The sequence below is a fragment of the Physella acuta genome, unplaced genomic scaffold, assembly GCF_028476545.2.
Source record: "Physella acuta isolate Inbredline_101_S28 unplaced genomic scaffold, ASM2847654v3 ptg000791l, whole genome shotgun sequence".
NCBI classification, from domain to species: Eukaryota; Metazoa; Mollusca; class Gastropoda; family Physidae; genus Physella; species Physella acuta.
Window position 1 is genome coordinate 1 of NW_026732309.1, and position 25839 is coordinate 25839.

The 25839-nt window shown below is 37.3% G+C and overlaps 1 protein-coding gene across 1 annotated transcript; it reads right to left on the minus strand.

The window, feature by feature from the left end:
- Positions 1 to 22010: 22010 nt before the first annotated feature.
- LOC131950935 (dual specificity tyrosine-phosphorylation-regulated kinase 2-like) lies at positions 22011 to 24173 on the minus strand. Its single transcript, XM_059313144.1, has one exon. The coding sequence runs from the start codon at positions 23916 to 23918 to the stop codon at positions 22227 to 22229; it is 1692 nt and encodes a 563-aa protein (XP_059169127.1). The 5' UTR covers positions 23919 to 24173; the 3' UTR covers positions 22011 to 22226.
- Positions 24174 to 25839: the final 1666 nt, after the last annotated feature.

The window sequence follows — 25839 nt, forward strand, 5'->3', positions numbered from 1 at the left end:
CCCTGACTCCTGCTGTACCTTAACCCTAATTAAAACTACGTGAACCCATTAGGTGGTTGCACTTTGCACTTTGTACTAGATTTTAAGCAGGAGACGGTATCACGTCATGGTTGTATTGTTACACTTTTAATTAATGTAAATTAAATGGTGTAGAGCCCCAGTGAAGTTTGGCTTGAACCAACCACAACAACCCACTATAACAACCACAACAACCCACCAAAAAACCACACCAACTCACCATAACAACCACACCAAAGATACCTATATAAACAACCAATAAACAACACTGCATTAAAAGCTCATTTAACCCCCCCCCCCCCTTCTTCTAACCCATCAGACACCCCCCCCCTCATACACAAAGATGCCAAATTGAAATTTCGATGACATGATGTCAAAATTACCCTCCCACCCCACACCCCCACACCCCGACCCCTTTCACTTTTCCCTCGCACAATGTGTGTTGTGTGTGTCGCCCCCCCCCCCCCCCCCCACACCAATGTTTTTCACATGTTCATATATAGAAAGCTAGTGGGATGGGGGAGGAGGGGGTCAGATAGGAACAAATGTGCTCCATGTCTTGAAAAGATCCCCCCTCCCCAGGCCCTCTCCCTCTGATGACCCCGTTGTCTATCAAACAGGTTACGTAACTCTGTCCATCAAGTAAGTCAACATTTGAGAGATAGAGTTATCTGCCCACTGATGAACACGGCTACAATGTTATTACCGTCATTTATTTCATTAGCTCAATCCGGCAACTCAAGGGGTAACAGTGCATTAAACATTTGTCATACTTGTAAAAATCTTTACTTTGTTTCGTTAAATGTGAGGACATTTATATACGTCAGACTTTCAATTCTGGGCAGAAGTTATTCGCTAGATGCAAGTGGGTTTGAAAATAACGCACGTCCATTGAATAGAATTAAATCCCATCAGCATAATGAAAGTGTTTGCTTAAAAGCTCCATCAGTTTATGGGTTGTTTGTTGTTTTTTTGTTGTGAATGTGTGGGTTTGGTGCAAGGCCGACTGTTCTTGTAGAAATGTGGGTAGATAAAAAGACATTTTTTGTCTGAATTATGCGTGGGGGCATTGCTATCTTTTTATTGAGTGTATGGCTGGGTGTGCTTTTTTTTTCTATTGGCATGAACTATCGGTCTATCAGTACAGATTTCTGTCTTTTGAAAAGTTAAACAAGCGCCTTATAAAATGTCAAATTTGTCTCTCATAGACGAGGGATACTAAGCTTCCCCATTCACAAGTCAACTCCAATAGAAAAGTCTAACCACCCTTTCACTGACACGTCTAACCACCCTCCCATTGACAAGTCTAACCACTCTCCCACTGACACGTCTAACCACCCTCCCATTGACAAGTCTAACCACCCTCACATAAAGGTCACATTGACAAGTCTAACCACCCTCTCACTGACAAATCTAACCACCCTCCCACTGACAAGTCTAACCACCCTCACATTGACACGTCTAACCACCCTCACATAAAGGTCACATTGACAAGTCTAACCACCCTCACATAAAGGTCCCATTGACAAGTCTAACCACTCTCCCACTGACACGTCTAACCACCCTCCCACTGACACGTCTAACCACCCTCCCATTGACAAGTCTAACCACTCTCCCACTGACACGTCTAACCACCCTCTCACTGACAAGTCTAACCACCCTCCCACTGACACGTCTAACCACCCTCCCATTGACAAGTCTAACCACTCTCCCATTGACAAGTCTAACCACCCTCACATAAAGGTCACATTGACAAGTCTAACCACCCTCTCACTGAACAAGTCTAACCACCCTCCCACTGAACACGTCTAACCACCCTCCCACTGACACGTCTAACCACCCTCACATTGACAAGTCTAACCACTCTCCCACTGACACGTCTAACCACCCTCTCACTGACAAGTCTAACCACCCCTCCCACTGACACGTCTAACCACCCTCCCATTGACAAGTCTAACCACTCTCCCATTGACAAGTCTAACCACCCTCACATAAAGGTCACATTGACAAGTCTAAACAACCCTCTCACTGACAAGTCTAACCACCCTCCCACTGACACGTCTAACCACCCTCCCATTGACAAGTCTAACCACTCTCCCATTGACAAGTCTAACCACCCCTCCCACTGACACGTCTAACCACCCTCCCATTGACAAGTCTAACCACCCTACCACTGACAAGTCTAACCACCCTCACATAAAGGTCACATTGACAAGTCTAACCACCCTCTCACTGACAAGTCTAACCACCCTCCCACTGACACGTCTAACCACCCTCCCATTGACAAGTCTAACCACTCTCCCATTGACAAGTCTAACCACCCTCCCATTGACAAGTCTAACCCACCCATAGACAACCTCCTGTTGACAAACTATCGATCCAGCTGCCATATTTTCCAGACACATCCCTTAACAAATAAATCGAACGAATTACCACAAATAGAAAAGCTCCTTCGAGATGCTAAAAACGAATTTCCATTGACATTGTTTTTTCCGCCCAGTAGAATCTATTGTTCTATCATAGCTTTTGAGCACACCAACATATCTATTTTCATCCCTCGTCGGCCTGGGCGTGACGTCACTTCCGCATTGAAACTTGGACTATAACTGTCATGGTGATATGTGTGTAGCTTTTGTATCAGTTCATCAGAAGACGTTTTACATTCTGTGGCAGGGTCCGTCTAAAAAATTCGCTCATTCACAAGTGGGTCATACCCTTAATTTAAGTTGGGGGGGGGGGGCGTATTGAGAGGGGTCAAATAGGACATTCCAAACAGAGTTTCTTCCAGGCACAGAGCGTAGCGACCCCATCCCGGCGCCCGGGGACCAAACTTTCAATTTTGCGCTTCCCCCCCCCCCCCCCCCCATTTATATTTGTTATATTTATAATGCAAAAACTGCAGCTAACATAAGCTTACAATTTTTTTCCAACCCATTTTGGCCCCTAGGGACATATGTACTTCCCCGCCACCCCCCCCCCCCCCTCGCCTACGCCTCTGTCCAGGCATCTTTTCGCGGAGCCCCCCCCCCCCCCCAATGAAATGGAATCTATATAAAAAAAATATATACTTTTAACAGTGTCCGTCCCAATCTCACACCCCACACAAATCTCACAACCCACACATAAGACATCCTCACATCCCCACACACCACTCTTTGTCTCTCCCACACCAGAGTGTCACTTTTCACACAATGGCGTCACTCGGTCAGGTGCCATCCGGTACGATTGACACCCCTCCCCTGTACTAGACACCCCCCCTCCCCTGGTACTAGACACCCCCCCCCCCCCAATACAGTCAAAACACCAGATCCATCCCGAGCCCCAACCCACGTGAGATCACGTGACACTTCTCGTCCGTCTAAAACAGCTCACGTGACGTCACGGGTGTGTCGTCTGCCCAAGCTCCAGCTGGTCCACTTTTGAAACAGCCCTTGACCTATTTTCAAACTAGTAACAACAAGATTTGAGTGCCTCAATGCCATCGATTTTTTTAGTTAACATTAACTCAATAATCTGTTATCAAGAATTTCACCGTTAACATTGTATTTCAACCATTTTAAAAGTAAAACTGTATGGCAGTTCTGATTGGTTGATGGGATTTGTTAGTCGTGTTGTGATGCAGTCAGCTGACTGGTTCTATTTATAGCTCTAAAAATTACAATTCTTACCTGCCAGTAAAAATGACCAGATTTAAACTAATTACAGGCGAGGGTTGATTAAATATGGCGGGATCTTGATTGGCTTTTTAAATTGTATTCCTCATTTTTCACTCCTTTCCTCTTTCTCTCTCTTATATATATATATATATATTATATATATATATATATATATATATATATATATATATATATATATATATATTATATATATATATATATATATATATATATATTATATATATTATATATATATATATATATATATATATATATATATATATATATATATATATATATATATATATATATATATATATATATATATATATATATATGTATATATATATATATATTAAAATATATGTATGTATACAGTTTCTTCCAGGTGTCTCTTCAGGGGTGGGATGGCGGAGTCTACCCGCTCCCCCCCCCCCCCCCCCCAACGAAATGGATTTTAAGTAGAAGATATATACTTTTACCTGTGTCCGCCCCCCCCCCCTGCTCCTGGAATATTTAGTCCGCCCCCCCCCCCACCCATTATCAAGCGACTTTCCGCCCCCCCCCCCCCCCACCCCCACCCCCCCCCCCCCCCCCCCACCCCCCGCCCCCACCCCACCTCCGGAGAAAAAAGTCTGAAAGAAATACTGTATTAATACTATATACATACATTTGTGTGTGTCTATTTATATATATATATATATATATATATATATATATATATATATATATATGTGTGTGTGTGTGTGTGTGTGTGTGTGTATGTGTGTGCGTGTCTGTGCCTGTGTGTGTGAAAACGTCATGTAATATGAAGGGATGATCTTTGAAAATATTTGTTTACGTTGTATATGGGGTGGTGGGGTGGTAAACCTATACTTACGTGTTATGTAAAAAAGTGCACAATTCCCAGTACCTTATCCTCCAACTATTTCAACTATTCCCAGGCCCAAACAAATATGCACAGAAAGCATCTTTTCAAGCTAACCACAATATTTGTTGTAGCGAGAATGGGCCCAGGTACCGTGTAAGACAACACCTAGATGTGTATACAACTATTTGGTTTCTCCCAATGCGAAATGTCACTGGTATCGCAGCCATCAGTAGACGACGTATCCGCTTACGTCATAGAGGGGAGAGAATGAAGATCTGCAAGTGTCGGGTTATATTTAGACAACCTCCCAAGGGCAGGATACTCTCGGAGATTATTTTACCAAGTGCGCAGAAAATTAAATCGGTGGCTAGATTTAAAAAGGATGTCAAAGTTAAAATTATTTAATTTAAGTTAATTAGCGTTAGTGTTATTGAAATCTCGTGAAAATCAAGAAAAGCGGTTGCATTGATTTTAAAAAGCAGCATGCTTTGGTTTTATTGATTTTACATTTCATTCCCACTTTTATCTTAATTTAATTTAAGGCTTTTACAAAAAAAAAAAAAAAAAAAAAAAAAAAAAAAAAAAAAAAACACGATCGGCATCGCCGAGAAGATTCTAGGGACAGTTCATGACAGTGTTTCTTTCAGGAAGCCCCCCCTCACCCCCCCTCACCACCCCACCCCCCCCCCCCCCCCCCAGGAGATTTATTTTTTAAAATCCCTGCTTACATCAACAAAACTTGCCACGATCAAATCACATTTAACAGCAACGTTGAGATCAATGCACAAAAATAACCTCACGATCCTGAGAAACCAACCAACACCGTCAAAACTGGACCAAACGACAACATCACCATCTGAGGACAGGCCCACCAACATCAAACTCACACCGACAAAATCAATGAGACCACGGAGTAGCATCAACAATTCTCAACTTTTTTTAAAGACATTTAAATCTGTGTTTACTATTGAACCCCGAGTCTTTACCTAACACCCAGTTTTTTCTTCTGGCTTTTGGCGCTTAACAAGGTCACTTGGTTTGCGAGAAGAGGAGTGATAAAGTACCCAACAACTGATGACGTCACAAAACGCTGTGTCAGACATCTTGGTTATGACAGTCTTTATTCACTTCGAGCATAGCATAACATAGACAGACTTTTTAAAAAGTGTGTCCAAAATGTGTTTTAAAATTTGAACCCAATTTAAACAGCAACAACAAAAAACACTAGAAACTTCACCCAAAGAATTTAATCTTAGATCGTCTGCTCATGTTTAACGTTGAACAAAAACAAATTATCCCTACGATCACACGAGAGTGCGATTTGTTAATAATTCAGATGACATAATCGAACAATCGATAGTCTTAGGACAAAAAAAGATACCCGAACAAAAGGAAATAAAAGTACCATATCGACGAGCCTGAATTCTTTAACAAGCTTTCAAGTCCAGTGATGATTCTATTGATGACTCTACTTTAGACTCCGTCCTTTGTGATGACTCCATCGATGACTCGCGCCCACGGTGTAGGAAACTGTCGTCTGGTAACCGTGACGTCAGAGAAATGAAATCCAACTTCTGAAAAATAATTTCTATCAGCAGACGGGAGTTTGTTGAGAGAAGTGAACGTACTCGCTTGACAGGGGCACCAACCTGATGAACTGAACATTCTATGGCCTTTTAAAGGACATCGATTTCTAGTGTTCAATGGAAAAATAATATCGATGAATTGGTTATTAGAATAATTCGCTTGATCAGATGATTTTAAAACATCAAATGATCAAAGTAAAGCCACACACACACACACATATATATATATATATATATATATATATATATATATATATATATATATATATATATATATATATATATATATATATATATATATATATATATATACATTCAGATGTATAGGCTTATCTGTGTATGTGAGTGCCAGTGTTATATAAATATATGTGTATCAAGAACCACCAAACAATATTTATCCAGAGCTACAGCCTACACTGACGGCTACCAACACAATCAGCTGACGTGATACCCTATGGCCCATGCCCCATCACTCACAGAACTTAATCATGGCCTGGTGGCCAAATGAGAGTGGCCTTGTGGCCAAATGTGAGTGGCCATTGGCCGAATGAAAAGACCAGCAAACAGTAGAGAGACGGGCCATGTCATTGTCCTACAGCTGGAAACACAAACAAGCTGTCTCTGGCGTTTGTTTTCATCATCTTTGTTCTTACTGTCGGCTTGTGCTTTAATCTCTTCTATTTGCGCGTCTGTAGTATGTATATTTTAATCTCTTCTATTTGCACGGCTGTTGTATGTATACTTTCATCTCTTCTATTTCCACGGCTGTTGTATGTATATTTTCATCTGTTCTATTTGCACGTCTGTTGTATGTACACTTTTATCTCTTCTATTCGCACGGCCATTGTATGTATACTTTCATCTCTTCTATTTATACGGCTATTGTATGTATACTTTCATTTCTTTTATTTACACGGCTATTGTATGGATACTATCATATCTTCTATTTACACGGCTATTGTGTGTATACTTTCCTCACTTCTATTTGCACGTCTTTTAAATATTTACTTTTATCTAAGCTTCTTGATCTTTACGGGAACTTGAATCAGTTCTTGTCTTTGTGGTGGTCAACAAATAACTTTACGCTTTTCAGCTTATTATTCGCCCCCCCCCCACCTTTCCCGCTGTCACCTCACAAACGGCTAGGCATCATTATCCTCAAACCTAACCCTTAACCAAATCATTGACCATGCGTGTAAGTGACGTCATGGCGCACACATCTTTCCTGTGTCTCTATCTTTAAGAAAAAAAAAACTTCCCCATTAAACCAATTTTCACCTCCAGATATCCCCTAGGTCAGGCTGACCTAACAGAGACAGCGGGGTCTGACATATAATATCAAGCCTGTGACATTTTAACTTCTTCGTTGGAGAATTGCAGCTGCCCGTCGTAATTGTGGGGGCGGGGTACGGAGGGGGGGGGGGGGGTAGCGTGTGGTATACACGCCACTCCTGGCTATGACTGAGATCAATAACAACAGCAGCAACTGGAAGATGCCGAGCTCCACACACTCATCAGACCACACGAATTAAACAGTGGGGGTGGGGGAGGGGGGAGGGGGAGTAGGTTTGACGTTTTTGTCGATTTTTAGTAACACATTTTAAAAAAAAACATAACGGCTAATGATGTGGTGTATGATAAACCAACTTGTGATGTGCGGGCTTGTTAAACCAGAGTTTCTTTCCTCCGGAAATCGTTAGCGCGCCAACTCTCCAAAGTTTTAAGTGCGCATCCCCCCCCCCCCCACCCTCCCTTCCCGAGATAAATGTCTGTAAGAGAGTGTCTAAGTCCGACTTCAAGACGTACGTAACTTTAGCCTTGAGGCGACTGTTCTGCTTTGAGATGTAAGGCCATATTTCAGGCCAGTGAATATTATTTTCTATGCCAATAATAATATGTTTCCTTTACCCAGAATAGGCAGTGTTACACTTCTCCCAAATAACATTACGATCTCGACACCCCATTCCCTACAACAAAATCAATACGATCTAGACTTAAATGCTCCATTACATCAACTTTAAACATCACCACAATATAGACTTAAATTTTCCATTACATCAACTTTCAACATCACCACAATCTAGACTTAAATTCTCCATTACATCAACTTTCAACATCACCGCAATCTAGACTTAAATTCTCCATTACATCAACTTTCAACATCATCACTACATTACACCAGCTTCCATTACCTTCATTACACTCTCTGCACCAGTTGTAATCTTCATCAATTAACCGGTCCCGTTGATTAATTTATGGAATACATTAACACAGCTCCGCCATCATTACATGAACACAACGTGACACTCATTACATGAACACAGCGTGACACTCATTATATGAACACAGCGTGACACCCGGTATAACATAACGTAATCCACTCATCATGTCCCAAACATTTATCACATAACTCTACCAGTTCATACATTATTCATCATTGATATCACATTCTCCCCTATGATAAAATCCTACATAAACTAATCCCTATGATACAATCGTACATAAACTACTGCCCTATGATACAATCCTACATGAACTACTGCCCTATGATACAATCGTACATAAACTACTGCCCTATGATACAATCCTACATAAACTACTGTCATATGATACAATCCTACATAAACTAATCCCTATGATACAACCCTACATAAACTACAGCCCTATGATACAATCCTACATAAACTACTGCCCTACTATACAACCCTACATAAACTAATCCCTATGATACAACCCTACATAAACTACAGCCCTATGATACAATCCTACATAAACTACTGCCCTACTATACAACCCTACATAAACTAATCCCTATGATACAACCCTACATAAACTACAGCCCTATGATACAATCCTACATAAACTACTGCCCTACGATACAACCCTACATAAACTAATCCCTATGATACAATCCTACATAAACTACTGCCCTACGATACAACCCTACATAAACTAATCCCTATGATACAATCCTACATAAACTAATCCCTATGATACAATCCTACATAAACTACTGCCCTACGATACAACCCTACATAAACTAATCCCTATGATACAATCCTACATAAACTACTGCCCTACGATACAACCCTACATAAACTAATCCCTATGATACAACCCTACATAAACTACAGCCCTATGATACAATCCTATATAAACTACTGCCCTACGATACAACCCTACATAAACTAATCCCTATGATACAATCCTACATAAACTACTGTCACATGATACAAGATGCCTGAAAGAAACCCAGCTATTATGTGTCTACAAGTACAACTTAACGAGGTTTGAATGAGTTCCCATTTCTCCCCCTCCCTCCCACCACACACACACCCACACACACCCCCACAAACACGCGCACACACACACGCGCACACACACACACACAACATCACGATAGCTCTCAACAGCTGCTCGACGTACTCGCTCGAGTTGTCAAGAATATCGAAACTGCCATATTTGTATTCACACCACAAGGATATCGAAACTGCCATATTTGTGGTCACACCACAAGGATATCGAAAATGTCATATTACTAACCACTTCACAAGAATATCGAAACTGCCACAAGAATATCGAAACTGCCATATTACTACCCACTTCACAAGAATATCGAAAGTGCCATATTTGTACTCACACCACAAGAATATCGAAACTGCCATATTACTACCCACTTCACAAGAATATCGAAAGATTTTTTTTTAAACTGTCGACCATTAATGAGGTGTGTTGATTAGGCGTTAACGAAGGACAGGCTAGAGTGCATATCACGCTAAGCGGCAAGCTAACAGTCAGGGTCGGCGCTACCTATAATGCGAACTAGGCGGTCGCCTAGGGCGCCATCCCTAGGGGGCGCAAAATGTTTAATCGCTATTATAAAAAAAAAGTACCTAACAATTAATAACTTTTATTAAGGAGTAGCGATCTATTTCAGCATCCAAGACGAGCTATCAATTTTGCACCCCCACCCCAAAATTAGGTATATAGGCCTATTTTTATTCGCGATGGTGAAATGCGCCCTCATCTCCCTAATTTGGAAAGGTCGGGGCGCTTTTTACCTGTCACTTTGCCTTTTTAATTTGGTGTCACATAATTGATGTAGAAAACGATTAAATAAGTTGGTAATTCAAATTTCGAACTTTACAAACGGTTATTTAATTTCAATAGAGCTTGTATGTCTCGTTTACTCTGACTTTGAATCAGAAATCTGTTCTGGTGTATAGATTTTTGTAATGACAGGGTGTTCAAAGTATCGTACTTATTTGGGAGTAACGGCGGAAGGCTGTTGCTGATTTGGTTTCGTAGGTATAAAGTATCGAAGTGTTAAAGTGTCATAATTTTTATTCGGCTGTTTTGTAGTTGTAGGTCTAGTGGAATATGATTGGTAATAGAGAAATGAGAATGCAGGTGATGAAGTATCGTCGTTCTGGAGTTCTTGAATATAGAGTCATGTGGTATTAAGATATCGAATTATATTGACTGTTAAAGTGTAGTAGTAGCTTCGGTGAAATCATTGTTGTTTGGGAGTACCGTTTGTAGAGCTTGGAGAAGTTAAACGAGTTGGTGTCGTAGTTCTTGAGCATCGAGTCTAGTTATGTTTAGGTATCGAAGTTTAATATATGTTGTGAATTTAGTAGATTATATTGAGTAGTCGAGTTTACCGTAAGTTAGATGATTTTAATTCAGTACGGAACACACTACAAAGAAGATACACGGTCTCTAATTGAAAAATCTTTAGTTTTTTAGGAATCTATATCACCACTCTTAAAGAATTAATAAATAATATTAAATAGGGTGGAATTTTAAACTAACAGTAATCTTAGTTTTTTCATAATTTTTCAATAAATCAATAATTCTAACAATGTCTAAAACAGTTACCCGTGTTTGAAATTTTGAAAGACGTCCCTTATTAGGAGATCCAAATTTTAATATTTTCAGGGACAGCAGTGAATAAAATAAAAAGTATGTCATCAAAATTGAATAAAAGTATATTAAATTAAAGCTAACAGTTTTAAACATTCAATCAAAACCTGCAGTTAAGTATTCAATAAATAGAATATATTGTTTTCACAAGGTTACATAGCTAATATAAAACATTTGTTATAATTATTACGTAATGAAATTTAGAGCGTTTTATTGTGCTTTTCAAACATGTTTTAGTTACACTTGATTAATTTAGCAATTCTTGTGAAAGTTATTTCCCTTGAATTTTTTTAATTTAGATTTTCAAATGGGAGATAATTCATTGCTGAACTTTACATTAATTTCAAACTCCTACACCTCAGGTTAACCGCTTACATATAATTACAGATTTAAGTTATTATTTGTTATTGTATTCGTTATATAGAGCTTAAACTAAACAAAATAGTTTGGTAGGTTTTTTAAGCATTATCAAGTTGAAAAACAAATACATCAGTAGCCGTTATAGATTGCAATCTATATATATAATTCTCTTCTGGGAGCCTTTAGAAAACAAGCTGCAAGCTACCACCCCCACCCCCTCACACGGTCTGGTGAGTTGTGGTTCACGCTGTTTACATTTTACAATCATAGAGACGGGTTTGGTGACGGCTATTAGGGGCAGATAATTTAGTTTGAAACGATTTTAAACTTAGAGGAGGTAACTAAGAGGAGGCTGCTTTCACGTGGGGGGGGGGGGGGGGAGGGGGGTTTAGTGTTTTTAAGGAAATATTTTCAGTGGCAGCATTGGTACTGTCGAATTCACAAATTATAAATTACTGAAACGTAGAAAATAAAACAACTAAATAGCGGCGTATGATACGCAGCGGGTCGGCTCGTACTTAATATTACTGTTAGTAGACATACAGTCCAAGTCGTAAATTAAACATCTAATTAATTGTCTTTTCATATTTTTCACTCTCTCGTAAAGGATTCATATATAACAATTTTAGGCTGAAATCTATATTATTTATAACCTTATATTTTTCAAAAACCAAAAAATCGTTACATTATCACACAATATAGACATTTTATAGTTATAAATAAAGACAGTCAAGCTAGAAAAAAACGGCTAAGTCTACCGCCCCCCCCCCCTCCACGAACTAAATGGAATTTATACAGAAAATATATACATTTAACAGTGTCCGTCCCCCCCCCCCCCCCCGAAGAAAGTCTACCCCCCACCCCCGAAAATTTCAAGTGCCCCCCCCCCCCCCCAGGAGAAAAAAGTCTGGAAGAAACACTGCACGGAAGTGCTTCCGTTTGAACCAAAAAAAAAAACAACTTAACTAGACCTGTCTTACTCACTTAGCAGCTAGGTAAATTACGGTACTATATTACCAAAGGGATCGGCATCGTAAATGACGTAATATTCCGATAGCTGGGAAGAAAAATCAGACATCTGTGACGTTGTTTGACGTATGGAAGGCAGAGTTTCTTCCAGGCATCTCTTCGCGCCCCCCCCCCCCCCCCCCCCCGAAAAAAGTCTGCTCGACGTACTCGCTCGAGTTGTCAAGAATATCGAAACTGACATATTTGTACTCACACCACAAGAATATCGAAAATGTCATATTTCTATTCACACCACAAGAATATCAAATATGTCATATTTCTATTCACGCCACAAGAATATCGAAACTGACATATTACTATCGAACGAAATGGAATTTATTTAGAACACATATTAACAGTGTCCGTCCCCCGGAAAATGTTGACCGACCCCCCCCCCCCCAAAATATTTAGTGCTCCCCCCCCCCCCCCGGAGAAAAAAGTCGGGAAGAAACACTGATGGAAGGTGGGGGGGTCAAAAAGTGTCATGTCACACATTTATATTTTATAAAGAAAAAAATTATCAAGTCTACGTTATTTATTAAACAACCAACGTTACCAAAAGAAAATTAATTTATGTGAATTATCAGCCTTACAAGGTAAATCTACATAATACATGGGATTTATGTTTTCATGACTTCTCTTAACTTGTATGGACTTCACTCCGATGGGGGGGGGGGGTGGTCCGGCCAAAATGGATGCGTTAAACCAAATTGAACATGTGTTCGACCAAAGTGGACGCGTGTTCGACTATTGTTGACATGTGTTCGACCAAAGTAGACGCGTGTTCTGCCAAATTGGATACGTGTTCGACTATTGTTGACATGTGTTCGACCAAATTGGATACGTGTTCGACCAATGTGGATTTGTGTGGACGGACTTCATCCTGTGAAGCCCCTGAAGAGCAAAAGGGCTACAGCCACGCCTCTCCACTGGACACTGGGCAGCTCTTTAGTTGAGCCCATGTGAGCCCCGCAGTCCTGGCTTCTCCTTCTGTAGACCTACCCCAGGGCTGTCTAGATTCCAGCTAGACCAGCCTACTTTTTGCGATGGGTTAAAGGAAATTCAAAATTCCTAAATATAACATGACAACTAAGTTTTCGAAAAAAAAATTAATTGAAAATTGGACAATCTTAAAGCTTTGATACTCAAAACCCTAGATTCAGTTATTTTAAGCTACACTTAACAAAAACGTTTTTAAACTATACCCGAAACTATCTTTCCATCTTTTTCCCCCAGGGATCTTAGTTTACTTCTAACGGTAGCCTGTATCAGAACGGAACTCCGGAAATAATTAAAGATGTTCCTGAGACTAGACAAGGCTTCTCGTACGGTATCATAAGCGGCCACGACCCCCAAAGATTAGTTCCAGAACCTCTGCGTGGACTAAAGCCACTGGTGTTATCAATTAATTCTGGGTTAGCAAGAAACCCCTACGGTCGATTTCAAATATTTCTCACATACTAACCAGTTTGTATTGGGGAGGTGGGGGGGGAGGGGGTTGATAGTTGGTGGGCATTAGGGCCACGGGCACCCAAATATTAATAGGACCATGGAACGCCAGTTCATGAGATCGCTAAATCAATACCAACCCGGACAACCCAGTAGGAGTCCACAGAGAGCTCAGTTACTGTCGTGGTTGTTGTAAGCAGCGGCGTAGCTAGGAAGGAATTTTAGATATAGGCCTCTGTATAGACGTTAATTGATACGGAAATAAAGGCTGCGTAATTAAGAATGTGTCGCTGAATCCTAGATGTGAAGTTGTTGCTAGCGGAGCCTTTGTTTATTATATAGGAGTGAAAGCATCAAGCAAAAGTTCTTTAAAATATGCATGAACTATTCTTTAAAAAATTAAAAAAACATCCGGACACCATCTCAACATCCGGTCACCATCACAACATCCGGTCACCATAACATCATCCAGTCACCATCACATCATCTGGTCACCATCACAACATCACGTCACCTCCTCAATATCCGGTCACCATCACAACAACCGGTCACCACCACAAGATCCGGTCACCATCACAACATCTTGTCACCATCACAAAAACCCGGTCACCATCAAAACATCAGGTACCATCTCAAGTGATATCCGGTCACCATCAAAACATCTGTTCACCAGTCAAACAACCAATCACCAAGACTACTGTTGCCACCCCTTCAACCGGTCACCATCACAACATTCGGTCACCATCACAACATCCGGTCACCATCACAACATCACAACATCCGGTCACCCACTTAACCACCAATCTCCTCGACAGCAAACCCGTACATTACTTATGACAAGGCCCACAGCCTGGGGGAACGACAGAACGAAATCCTGAAGGAATCGTTTGCGGCAAATGTCGTGTACTGGGCCTAATTAGCAATCAAACAAACGGGAGTACTGGAGAGAAAAACATAACAACTCGGAGAAAACGAAATCAGACCACTTTTACTAACGTATCTTTAAATCGTTGTACGTGGATTCGATTTTAGTGTTCTTGTCGGGTTCTCCAGTGATATTTTGGTGGGGGTCTTTGATGAATTTGATGGGGGTCTCCGATTATTTTTTGTAGGGGTGTCCGATGATTGCTTGGTGGTGTGGGAAAGGGGGGGGGGGTGTCTCTGATACTTTGGTTGGAGTCTTCGACGATCATTTGCTGGTGATGGGGTTTTTAGAGTAATGGGATTTTTTACCGGATCATTCTAAGAGGGTCATGAGTTTGTAATACAAAAGACGCCTGTAAGAGGGGGGGGGGAGGGGTCGCCAATGTGGGTCAACTTCGGTCTCTGACATAAGGAAAAACACCGGCTGATAATTATGGATTTTGCGGAGGGGGTAGAAACCAGACAAACACATATATATATATAAGCTTTAGAACAAACACATTCAAGTAGCAGCGCCATCGATGGAGAATCAAATCTATTTATGCCGAGGGTTCGCCATCGACCCTTTCGATTCTCTAATCTCTCTCATTTCCTTCAACAAACAGAAAAAACCTCACGTATACAACACGCGTCTTCCATTGATTGGATGAGCATGGCGGGAAAGGTCAAAGCGAGGCTCTCGAAGACGTCAAGCCTATTTTTATACTTGACACTTGTTTTAACCACAGTGTAGGAACACGTTTGAGGGTAAGGGTAAACATGTGTGGTTTGAGAGTATTTTAAAAAAAGATATGCAACATGACGTCATCAGAGGTACCCACCAATGCAACAGCTGAGTTAACTAAACAACAGAATTGTTATCGTGGGGTTTGGCATATGCGAAAGGGGCTTTGGGAAACGAAGGGGGGGAAATGCAACTGGTGGAGGGGGGGGGGGGGGGAAAGAGATACAGGTTTGAGTAATTCAAAAAGTTACTCCGTGTTTCAGATTCTCCGTCAAGCGAAGCCTAAATGTCAGACTTGAAGAATCTGCTGTTCTGCAATATGCCAAACAATATTGGCTTTTCTAAAAGGGCAAAAACGACGTGTTTTCTAGAAAGATTTCAGTCGTTATGTTTTGTTACAGTGGAGTTGTAACATTTGTAAACTAATTCAATATACAACTATAACCCACGCTGAAAAAAAAGGGCAAAACCCATACAATACATGACACCTGTAGGATCACCTGTAGATATCAAGTGGTCCTACACTTGATACATAATGGCAGGTAATTCAGGTGTAACCTTTTGACCCCTGAAAGTTCAGTTTTTAACCTTATGGCCAATACTATTATAGCTTTTAACTTATGGCCCCTGTAGTTCAGTGTATATACACTTAATGGCCCCTATAAAATAGTATGTTATATCATATGGCCCTGTAATTTTAGTTAAAGTAGTCAATATTACTCCACATGCCATCACTTACACAACAATTGCCAGGGTATAAAAACTAACAAAAATAAAAGTGTAAAATCCACAAGTATTGTTTATTTGTTGTTTAAGTCATATTCATAAAAAATATTCCTGTTGACAAGTATATTACAATAGATCATGTATAGTTGTCAAAGCTTTTTCAGAGAGCCATACTAAGCATATACAATCACACTGATACATACAGACACACAGTGATGGAAGGGTAACAATATTTGAACAACCATAGCCAAAACATTAATACCAGGAGAGTGAGACCAATCAGGTCTGGGGTTGTTTTTTTTCAGAGCATGAATTAAAAACAAAACAATGTTACATTCTTTAATATGTCACTACAGAGAAACATTTGTATTGCTGTAAAATTGTTGCAAATACCAAGCAGTTTTATCAAAACTTCCTTTCAAAGCTTTCAAAGTGATAAAAAGTTGATGCCGTACACTGCTTCAGTAATGCCATTGAATAGAACATTCATGATAGCAGGTGAAATCAAATGTGAGAGAGGAATGTAACAACAAGTCTTGTACAGCAGCTCTGGAGGAAGTGGTCACACATTTCTATCTGCCTTTAGATATACATCTTTTTGTATTTCTAAATTAATAAATTAAACTACATGATTCATAGTCAATTTTCAATAAAACATTATTTTAATTGACAGCATTATAATAATAAACCCATAATTAAATATATATTTAAAAAGTTGGCAGAATATATTTTATTCTGTCCTACTATTTTGTGGAATTGTAACAGTTTTGTGGAAAATGGGATTTAACAGTAACAAATTGTGCACTAAAAACTTGTTTCTGGTCTCTGTTTTTTTAACTGGCAAATATCAACACTAAACCTAATGAGAAAAACAACTAAAAATGGAGTTTTTATGGAAAGTTACTGGAAGACAAAACAAATTCTTACACCACATCCAATAGCAATCCAAAACAAAACAGCTCCACACAGTTACACACCCACTACACAAGATCATATCAAGATGGAAACAAAAATAAGGTCCAGCCAAAATGTACACATGTGTTGGTATGATCAATTGAGCCACTCGTTGACTGGCCACAAGTTATAATTCTAAACAACAATATTCAGGTACAAACATAGTAACAGATGGAATCATGAGAAAATAGATTTATTTTTACATCATAAAACATGCAATTTTGTCACTACAAAAATCTGGCAACTATACATGGCATTTGTCAAGTACAGCTCTACACCATACATGACATGTCAGTATAAATCTATACCATACATGACATTTGTCAAGTACAGCTCTTTACTATACATGGCATTTGTTATGCACAGTACTATACCAAACATTTTTCATATACAGCTTTATGCCATTCAAGGCATTTGTCATGTACAGCTCTATACCAGACATATTTGTCAGGTAGAGCTCTAAAACCATACATGACATTTGTCAGGCATTACTATCCACACATGACATTGATTATGACATTACAGCCCTATCCCATCAATGAAATAGGAGCTGTGTTTTGTTCCCTAATGCAAGCATATTATTAAATGACAGCTTCTGCTGGTAAAGTATTGATACTGCATGGTACTAACATATACTATGTACAGTGTAAACACTTTCAGTGTTGGTGTATATGTAAACTAAACGTAATGAACTGATTAATACACACGTCAGCCAACTGATCAAATCACATCTAAGTCATGTAAAAAACATAAGAATGATATAAATTTGTCAAAACACTTTCACTTCTGTTTAATACAACTTACCAAATCAGACAATAAGTTGTTTCTGTAATAAAGATATATATATATATATATATATATATATATATATATATATATATATATATATATATATAATTTCATTGTTTTCACTAAAAATGAGAAAATAAAATAAAGTTATAAGCTTGGGATATCTTACATGTTGTTTTTTGTTTGAGATTTTATTCCAATTGCTATTTTTTTAAGATATAAAAATGTATATTGAATGTTACCAAGTAAATGAATGCTGCAAACAATTCATCTCATAAGATTTCTTAGAAATGGATACTAGAGTTTCTAGTTTAGTCTCTTTATCAAAATAAACATTCCCATTTAATGTTGCTTAATCACCCAGTAATTTTCTTAACAATATAGTTAAACCAATTTTTTTTACCTGATTTGAAACTGACAGTACATTTAGTTAATTGATATCTGAATTTTCAAAACGAAAAACTTTTATAGAAATCTACTTTCAAACTAGATTGTTTTTTTTTCATCAGACTTATTCCTAGTATTCAACTGATGAGGAAAATGTTGATTGGAATGCAAGATTCAACATAGCTGTTGCCATTCTTAACTGTGTATAAAAGATTTACTCTTCAAAAAAACACACTGATTATTGTAATGTTTACATTATTATTTTTTTCTCTGGAACAACCAAAGTAGCATCATACTGAGTACCAAGATTTTTTTATATTTCCTAGATACAAATACTTTTAATTCTAATTTAGCTCTGATCTCATAAAATAAATCTACTAATATATCTAACAGTGTAGAAGATCTATAATAACAGGATTCGCTGAGTCAAAACATAATCATACTTTACTATTAAAGTATAGAGCACTCATACCACAGGATCACATAAAAAAGGAAGTGTCTATATAAGAGATTAACAAAAGTAATGCCAAGTTGATGCATCTAAAGTAAAGTACAAAGGGTTATCAAAATATCACACAAATGTGTATGCCTACTTTAAAAAAAAAATTAAGTAAAAAATATTTCGAATACCTTAATATTACTAAGCTTTTGTTATAAAAGTTCCTTGATTTTAACCTGCTATCACATACCTGTCTTTAACAGTCTATCATCAAAACGGTATAGAAAAATCCCTGATCTTCCATTACATTTGAAGTGTTCTGTATTAGATCTCACAGTATTTTGAGGCTTTTATAGAATATTATTTTCACAGAATTAAATATATATACCTCTTTTATAAAAACCATGATACATGCATCATCTACAGCTCAAAATTTCCATGTTTAGATTACTTCATTTTAGCCAATACAACTTTTTAAATTATTGTTAATGCAATTATATTCATTAAATCTTACCACATTTGATTCCATGAATTAAGTCAAATCAGGTATTGATAAATCTTCAATACATCTTAAAATACTGCTTACTTCTGCTGTTTAAATAATCTAAAGGTCACGGAATCTTTGCTAATTTTCTATGGACTTTATTTACCCATTTATGTAGCAAAAATACTTTCAAATTAAAAGTTTTAAAATACTGCATGTTACAGAGATGTTAAAAAAAATATGGGGAAATATTTTCAGAACCCTGAGTTAAAGTGTGGGTAAGATATACAACATTTTAAAACTTCAAGACAATGAATCAGAACAATGTATGAAATATTAGAATGTTGATCAGGCCTTTGACAGAATCAAAAGATACCGGTATGCTTAATAAAAGGAGTTAAGAGTGACAATTTTAAAAATAAAAACTGTGTATAAATTTTCCACTGACTGAAATAAAAATGATAAAGCACAATACAAAAAACCAACAAAATGTGTACAAACAAAAAATGAAAAAAAAATATAATGTATACAAAGTTAAAAAGTAAAAGATACACAAAACTACATGCATCTTTAGTCTAGATACCAGATGCATTACTTCTACAACACAATAGTTCATGGGGAGATAAATGTTTGGATTATTTCAAAAGGGAGAAAATAAAAGGCCATAAAAATCATGGCTATCACAACAGTGCTCAAAGATTGAGGGTGGACGGCATCTAAGAAATTACTTTTGAAAAAAAAAGCTGATTTTAGACATAGACCAGCTCTCTGTTACATTGAATTATAAACACTGAGTCTCTCTAGCTACCAGTGAAATATTGGATGTTACAATAAGTGCAACCAGCTGCGTTGGTGATTCACATGCACAAGAATAAGATGACAACCTTCACACAAACTATGGTAGTAATGGTGGAATTTCTCTTCTTTTAAACACTGTACATAAACTTTTCTGGTCCAAAACTCGATGCATTTATCAACTTACCATAAAACAAGGTTAGAATAAACTGAAGAAAACGGTTAGAAAATATGCCAACAAAGTTGTCTATGCCACCAGCTTAAGTGTGTATCATTTCCTTGTCAGATATTTCTTGATCAAGGGGCTCAACCTAAAAATAGCACACTGATAACTCAAGTATTGATCCATGTCATAGACTCAGGCAGTCAACAACCTAGTCAGCCAAATAATTTTGTTTAAAATATTGCAATCAAGATTTTAAAATATAATACTGATATAATATAAAAAATGAAACTGACCACTGTATTTTTAATCTCTTAACATTCAATCCATAAACTTTTCATTATGAATGAAACTAATGGATGTTAAAAGCTTAAGATACTACAATACAAGTAACATAGACATAGATTTGAAATATCAAAACAAATAAAATATGAAGACAATTTACTGCATGAAAGCATGAATCAAACACATACACCCAGCCTTGAAAGTTCTAACCTAAAAAAATCAATCAGTGAAAGGAGGAGATACAAATGAAAGATTCTCTGACTGATATATAAAAAAATATAGTTATGTAGGGAATATATTTAAAATATTGTAGTGGTAGCCTGGAAACAACATTTGGACGACACCTCAGAGCCTGGAATGTTGCAATTTTTCCATGTAAAATCAATATTTCTTACCTATAGGTCTAATTCATGGTAGGGTGCAGTTGCTAGATATACACATTTCTTATCCCTCATATGTTTAAGTCTATTGCCTTTTTTATCTACTAAAATGGTTTATTATCATTTCAAATTTAATAAGAATTTGATAATCCTATTTTGACTTTAAGGAATAGTGCCATCTGTAGTTTAAAATATGTGCAGTAACAGATGGAAAAATGTAATCAAATTTTTTAAAAAAATGTTGGAACTTCTGATCAAAAAAGCAATTTGTGAAAAATAGAATTAAAACAACTTTTAAAAACAACAGAAAGTGATGATTTGTTGATTTAACATTTCAAATAGAGTAAAAACTTTTTAAACAAGGAATATTAATTCCAATTATAACCATATCAAATGTGTGTGTCAATATTTCTTTACAAAGAAAGAAAGGAAATATTTTTGTCACTCATATTTTATAAAAAAGATTACTTTATAAAACAACAATAACAAATGAGCTTCACATTAAAGTGGATTGTTATCTTTATAAATATATATATATATGTATATATATTATTTTATAAACTATTATTTAACAAGAGAAAGAGTAATCCATTAACTAAACTTAAAATCTGGTATTGTAGGACACGCATGTTTCTTGTATACGAATAGTTTGTTTCAATAAAACTAATTACTTTAGATGATTTTCAGGAGAAAATAATGATTATATATTAAATAATATGTATGTTTTTAATTTGAGCTCTTTAAGAAACAAAATTTTAGGTTGAAAAAGCATTATTTTTTTAACGAAATTACCTAATTTTAATAATTATTATACTCAATTTCAGTGGTTTAATGTACTTAAGAATGCAGAGATATAAGTTTGTATAGACTACACTTTTAACAATACTTGTTTCTAACCAGGAACTGTATGTCTACTTGACAAATAAACAGTCAAAACTTTGTGGTGTAGCTCTGACAATATAATGAATATATAATACTGAAAAATGTTTTTTTTTGAGTAATAAGAAATAATTATGGGCACCAACAAAACTGCAAACTGAAAACAATATTAGTAATTACTAAGTAAAAGATTAATATAAAATAATATATTTGTGACAGACATCTTTATGTTTGTTTAAGAACAATTAAACAATAAGAGGAATATTTGTTTCTGATATGTAAAAGTGTAGAGAAGGAACGTTGGTTAATAATAATGTAAACACTGTAAAGACACTATGAAAAATAAATGTTTTTGTAAATTATTTTGTTAATAACATTTTCCTTATTTTATGAATAAATAATAATTCCACTTTTAGTGCACATCTACATTGTAGACCCAATCTGGGGTAATTTCGTTCTTGTATTTATTTGAGATGATAAATCGTCCTGGATAGCAAGCTGACGTGATTTTCCACTGGCAGTGGTTATTGTCCCATTTGTTAACTTTGGCATGCCGGTGCTGCGGTTGCCAGAAGAATTTCTCCTCAATGCAGAATCTGATTTCACTTCACCATTGTAAGCTGGGGGTCTGGGTAGACGTCTCCGCAGCCATGCATGGCGCAAAGCCTGAGTGGGGGTAAGGCGCTGTTGAGGGTCCCAATCTAATGCTCTTTTCATAAAATCTAAAAACATTGGATCATCACAGCCTTTTAGTGCTGTCACCAAATCTTTACTCCCTGGAGGACCACGTGTCTTTCCTCTCCTGGAACGTCCTCCTTGTAGGACAGTACTGCCATCTGGCAATGTATTCACAGTACAGTACCTGGGGTATCCTTTGGATGAGATAAAGTTGCGAGCTCTTTTAGCTTGATCAAGAAGCTTTTGTGGAGGCATACCCAGCAACTCAATGATGCATGCTAGTTGATCACCTTCATCTTCTCCAGGGAACAAAGGATAACCTGTTAACAGCTCAGCTAGAATACATCCTAAACTCCACATATCAATGGGCATTCCATATTTGGCACCAACGATTACTTCTGGAGCTCGATAAAATCTTGACTGAATGTAGGTATAAATCCTTTGGTGTTCGTAACAGCTGGATCCAAAGTCTATTACCTTAATACCACTACGACCTTGCTGCTTGAGCAAAATGTTCTCAGGTTTGAGATCACAATGAATGATTCGATTCTTATAAAGAGCATCCAGGCACTGCAGAATTGAGTGAGCAAATTTTCGAACCAACTGTAGACTGAAGCCTTGAAATTTGTTCTTTTTAATCAGCTCATACAAGTTCATACTAAGCAACTCGAAAGTAATACAAATGTGATTTCTAAAAGAAAAATTTTCATACATATGCACAATGTTCATGTTGTTATCTTTATCCTGCTTTTTTAAATGTTCTAAAATTCTAATCTCTTCTTGTGCTTGTCGATGAAACCTTTTCTCGTTTCTTACCATTTTTAAAGCGACATGGATTTGATTCTTATGGTCATAAGCTTTGACTACCTGACCAAAGCTACCTTTACCAATAACTTTCAGGACTTCAAAGCGATATGATATATGATCATGAGGCACATGCACATAAGATCCATTTTCATCATCATAACCATTATTATTTGCACCCCCAGTGACTCCTTGTCTCTTTTTGGCACTTTGTCCAACAAAATAAATGTCAGGATAACTAAAAATTTCATGGTGTTCATATGAACTAAGTTTGTACATATATTGCTTCATTGCGAGCTCGGGGCTCATTCTATTACCTCTTCTAACACCAGATCCTTTGCTTCCTGTGCTACCAGCACTAGAACTTGGACGAGGAATACCTTGAGTTAAAGTCTGATCATCCCCGCCGCCGCCATTTTGAATAACTTCACGTTTATCTGAATGGTGTTTATGATCTTCAAATAATTGTTGGACCCTTACACCATGTCCACTATTACCACCACCTCCAACTGTTTGGCTCGCTAATGGAGGGAGATGGTGTGAGTGGCTACCTTCGATAGTTTGTGTGTACATTATGTTTCCGATCAGCGGTTGTCGCTGCTGCACAAGCAGAGGTTTCACTTTAGTTGTCATAATTCCATTGTAAACGAATAAAAGGACGCCTCCCACACCACATTTTCCTAATTTTAACACTACATTTTCTTAATTAATATCACAGAAATCCGTAATTTAATAGAAAATACTCCTCTGAACATGTAAGTTAACAAACAAACGAGCGAGGATCTATCGCTCCACTGTTGCTAAATCAAAGAATGGCCTCCGGTTGCCAAGCACGACCCCTATCCGCCGACGTCATGCTGGTGACGTCATGGAAACTGGGGTCACGTGTAATCAACATTGTGTTAAAATAAAAAATAAAAAACTTAATTTGTATTGATTTATTAGGATGTAATTAACATATTTTAAATATAACTTTGATTAAACATTACAAACATTATTACTTGTTCATGTTAGACTTTGAAGTGTATTTTAAATAAATTTCGAGATAACACTATTAATGCTTAATAATTTTAAACGTAATTTTTGTTCTTAAACATTAACCGGAATGCAAACTTTTACACAAAATATACAAAAATGTAAAATGAAATAATTTCCCGCGAAAATCAATCTTCTAGATCCTCTAGATCTAGAATCTAGATTCTAGAAATAGAATCTAGATCTAGGATTCTGGCCTTAGGCAAAAAAAAATGTGAAGTGAAATACAAATAAGTACCCTAGAAACCCGATTAGGCTTTGATACTTTAATTATTCTATCCTAAGTAAAAAATGCAATTTTTTTGACACCGTTTTAAGTTTTAAACTTTTTAGGAAAACACAAACAGGTGCCTGGAGAAAGCACTTGGCAGCGGCCTACGTCCCAAGAGGGACGACATACTATTTTCATTTACTAACCTATCACAAACCCAATCTAAACTTTTTTTGTACATAGAATCTACACTTGAATGTAGATGCTTGATCTAGAATATATAACTTTAATATCGTATTAATTCATTAAAATGTAACTATAATTTATTTAAAACAAATTAAAACAGTAAACTTCATACTTCATAGCCCCCAGTGCTCATAACATCTGCCATAGATTTAGCCTACCGGTAGATAAAATAAAACATTCAGTTATCGTCACTTATAATGGATTGATTGATTTGTAAATTGCTTTTATCTTGAAAATAGGCTTTATGGGGGCTTTATTTTTTTAAATATATTTTTTTTTTAAATTACTTCACTCACTACAACAGTAGACTTGCCGCCTATAGATCTACGACAAAAAAAAGCTGAGATTGAATTTCTAAATAAATAATATAGATCTAGGCCTACTCGTGAAATGACTGTTCCAATGCAAAGTCTAATGTGGTGTCACACAAATCTTTCTTTGATGGATTGCGTAGGTCTGTTAGTGTTAAACTTTAATCAGCTAGACAATGCATTGTTTCATTATGCTCTGGAGTTAATTTGCAATTTCTAACACACCCATGGTGTCAAATGTCCGTGTGTGCTTTTTATCCACCTTTAATCCACATGGATGAAGCTGGATTGTTTTCTCATTCCGACCCAACTTCCACCCTCAACCCATCCCCAATACAAGTAGAAAAGTTGTTACGAATTTTTGCTTAGCTACGAAGTTCTCTAACGGATAAAAATTCAACTTGGGAAAAAACAATTTATTTTCACAGTAAAGTATTAGCAAAAATGTAATGTCACCTACCCGCCCCCCCCCCCCTTCCCCAAATTACTAAACACCCAAACTAAACCTTTTCCTCTGTAAATTTGTAAACTTTTCAGTTGCTGCCACCCCCAACATAATTCTGGGAGATATCTTATTAATATATATGTAATCTTATCTATCTATCCATCCATCTCTCTATCTATCCACACAGCTTCCCAGTCCTCTGCTGCATTTACTTTGAGTGATAGTGATACTGCAACCGGGCATCCATCCGGTCTAGTCCTTGATGAGATTTTCTTTTTTTTTCCCCTCCCTCCCATTGGCACCGTA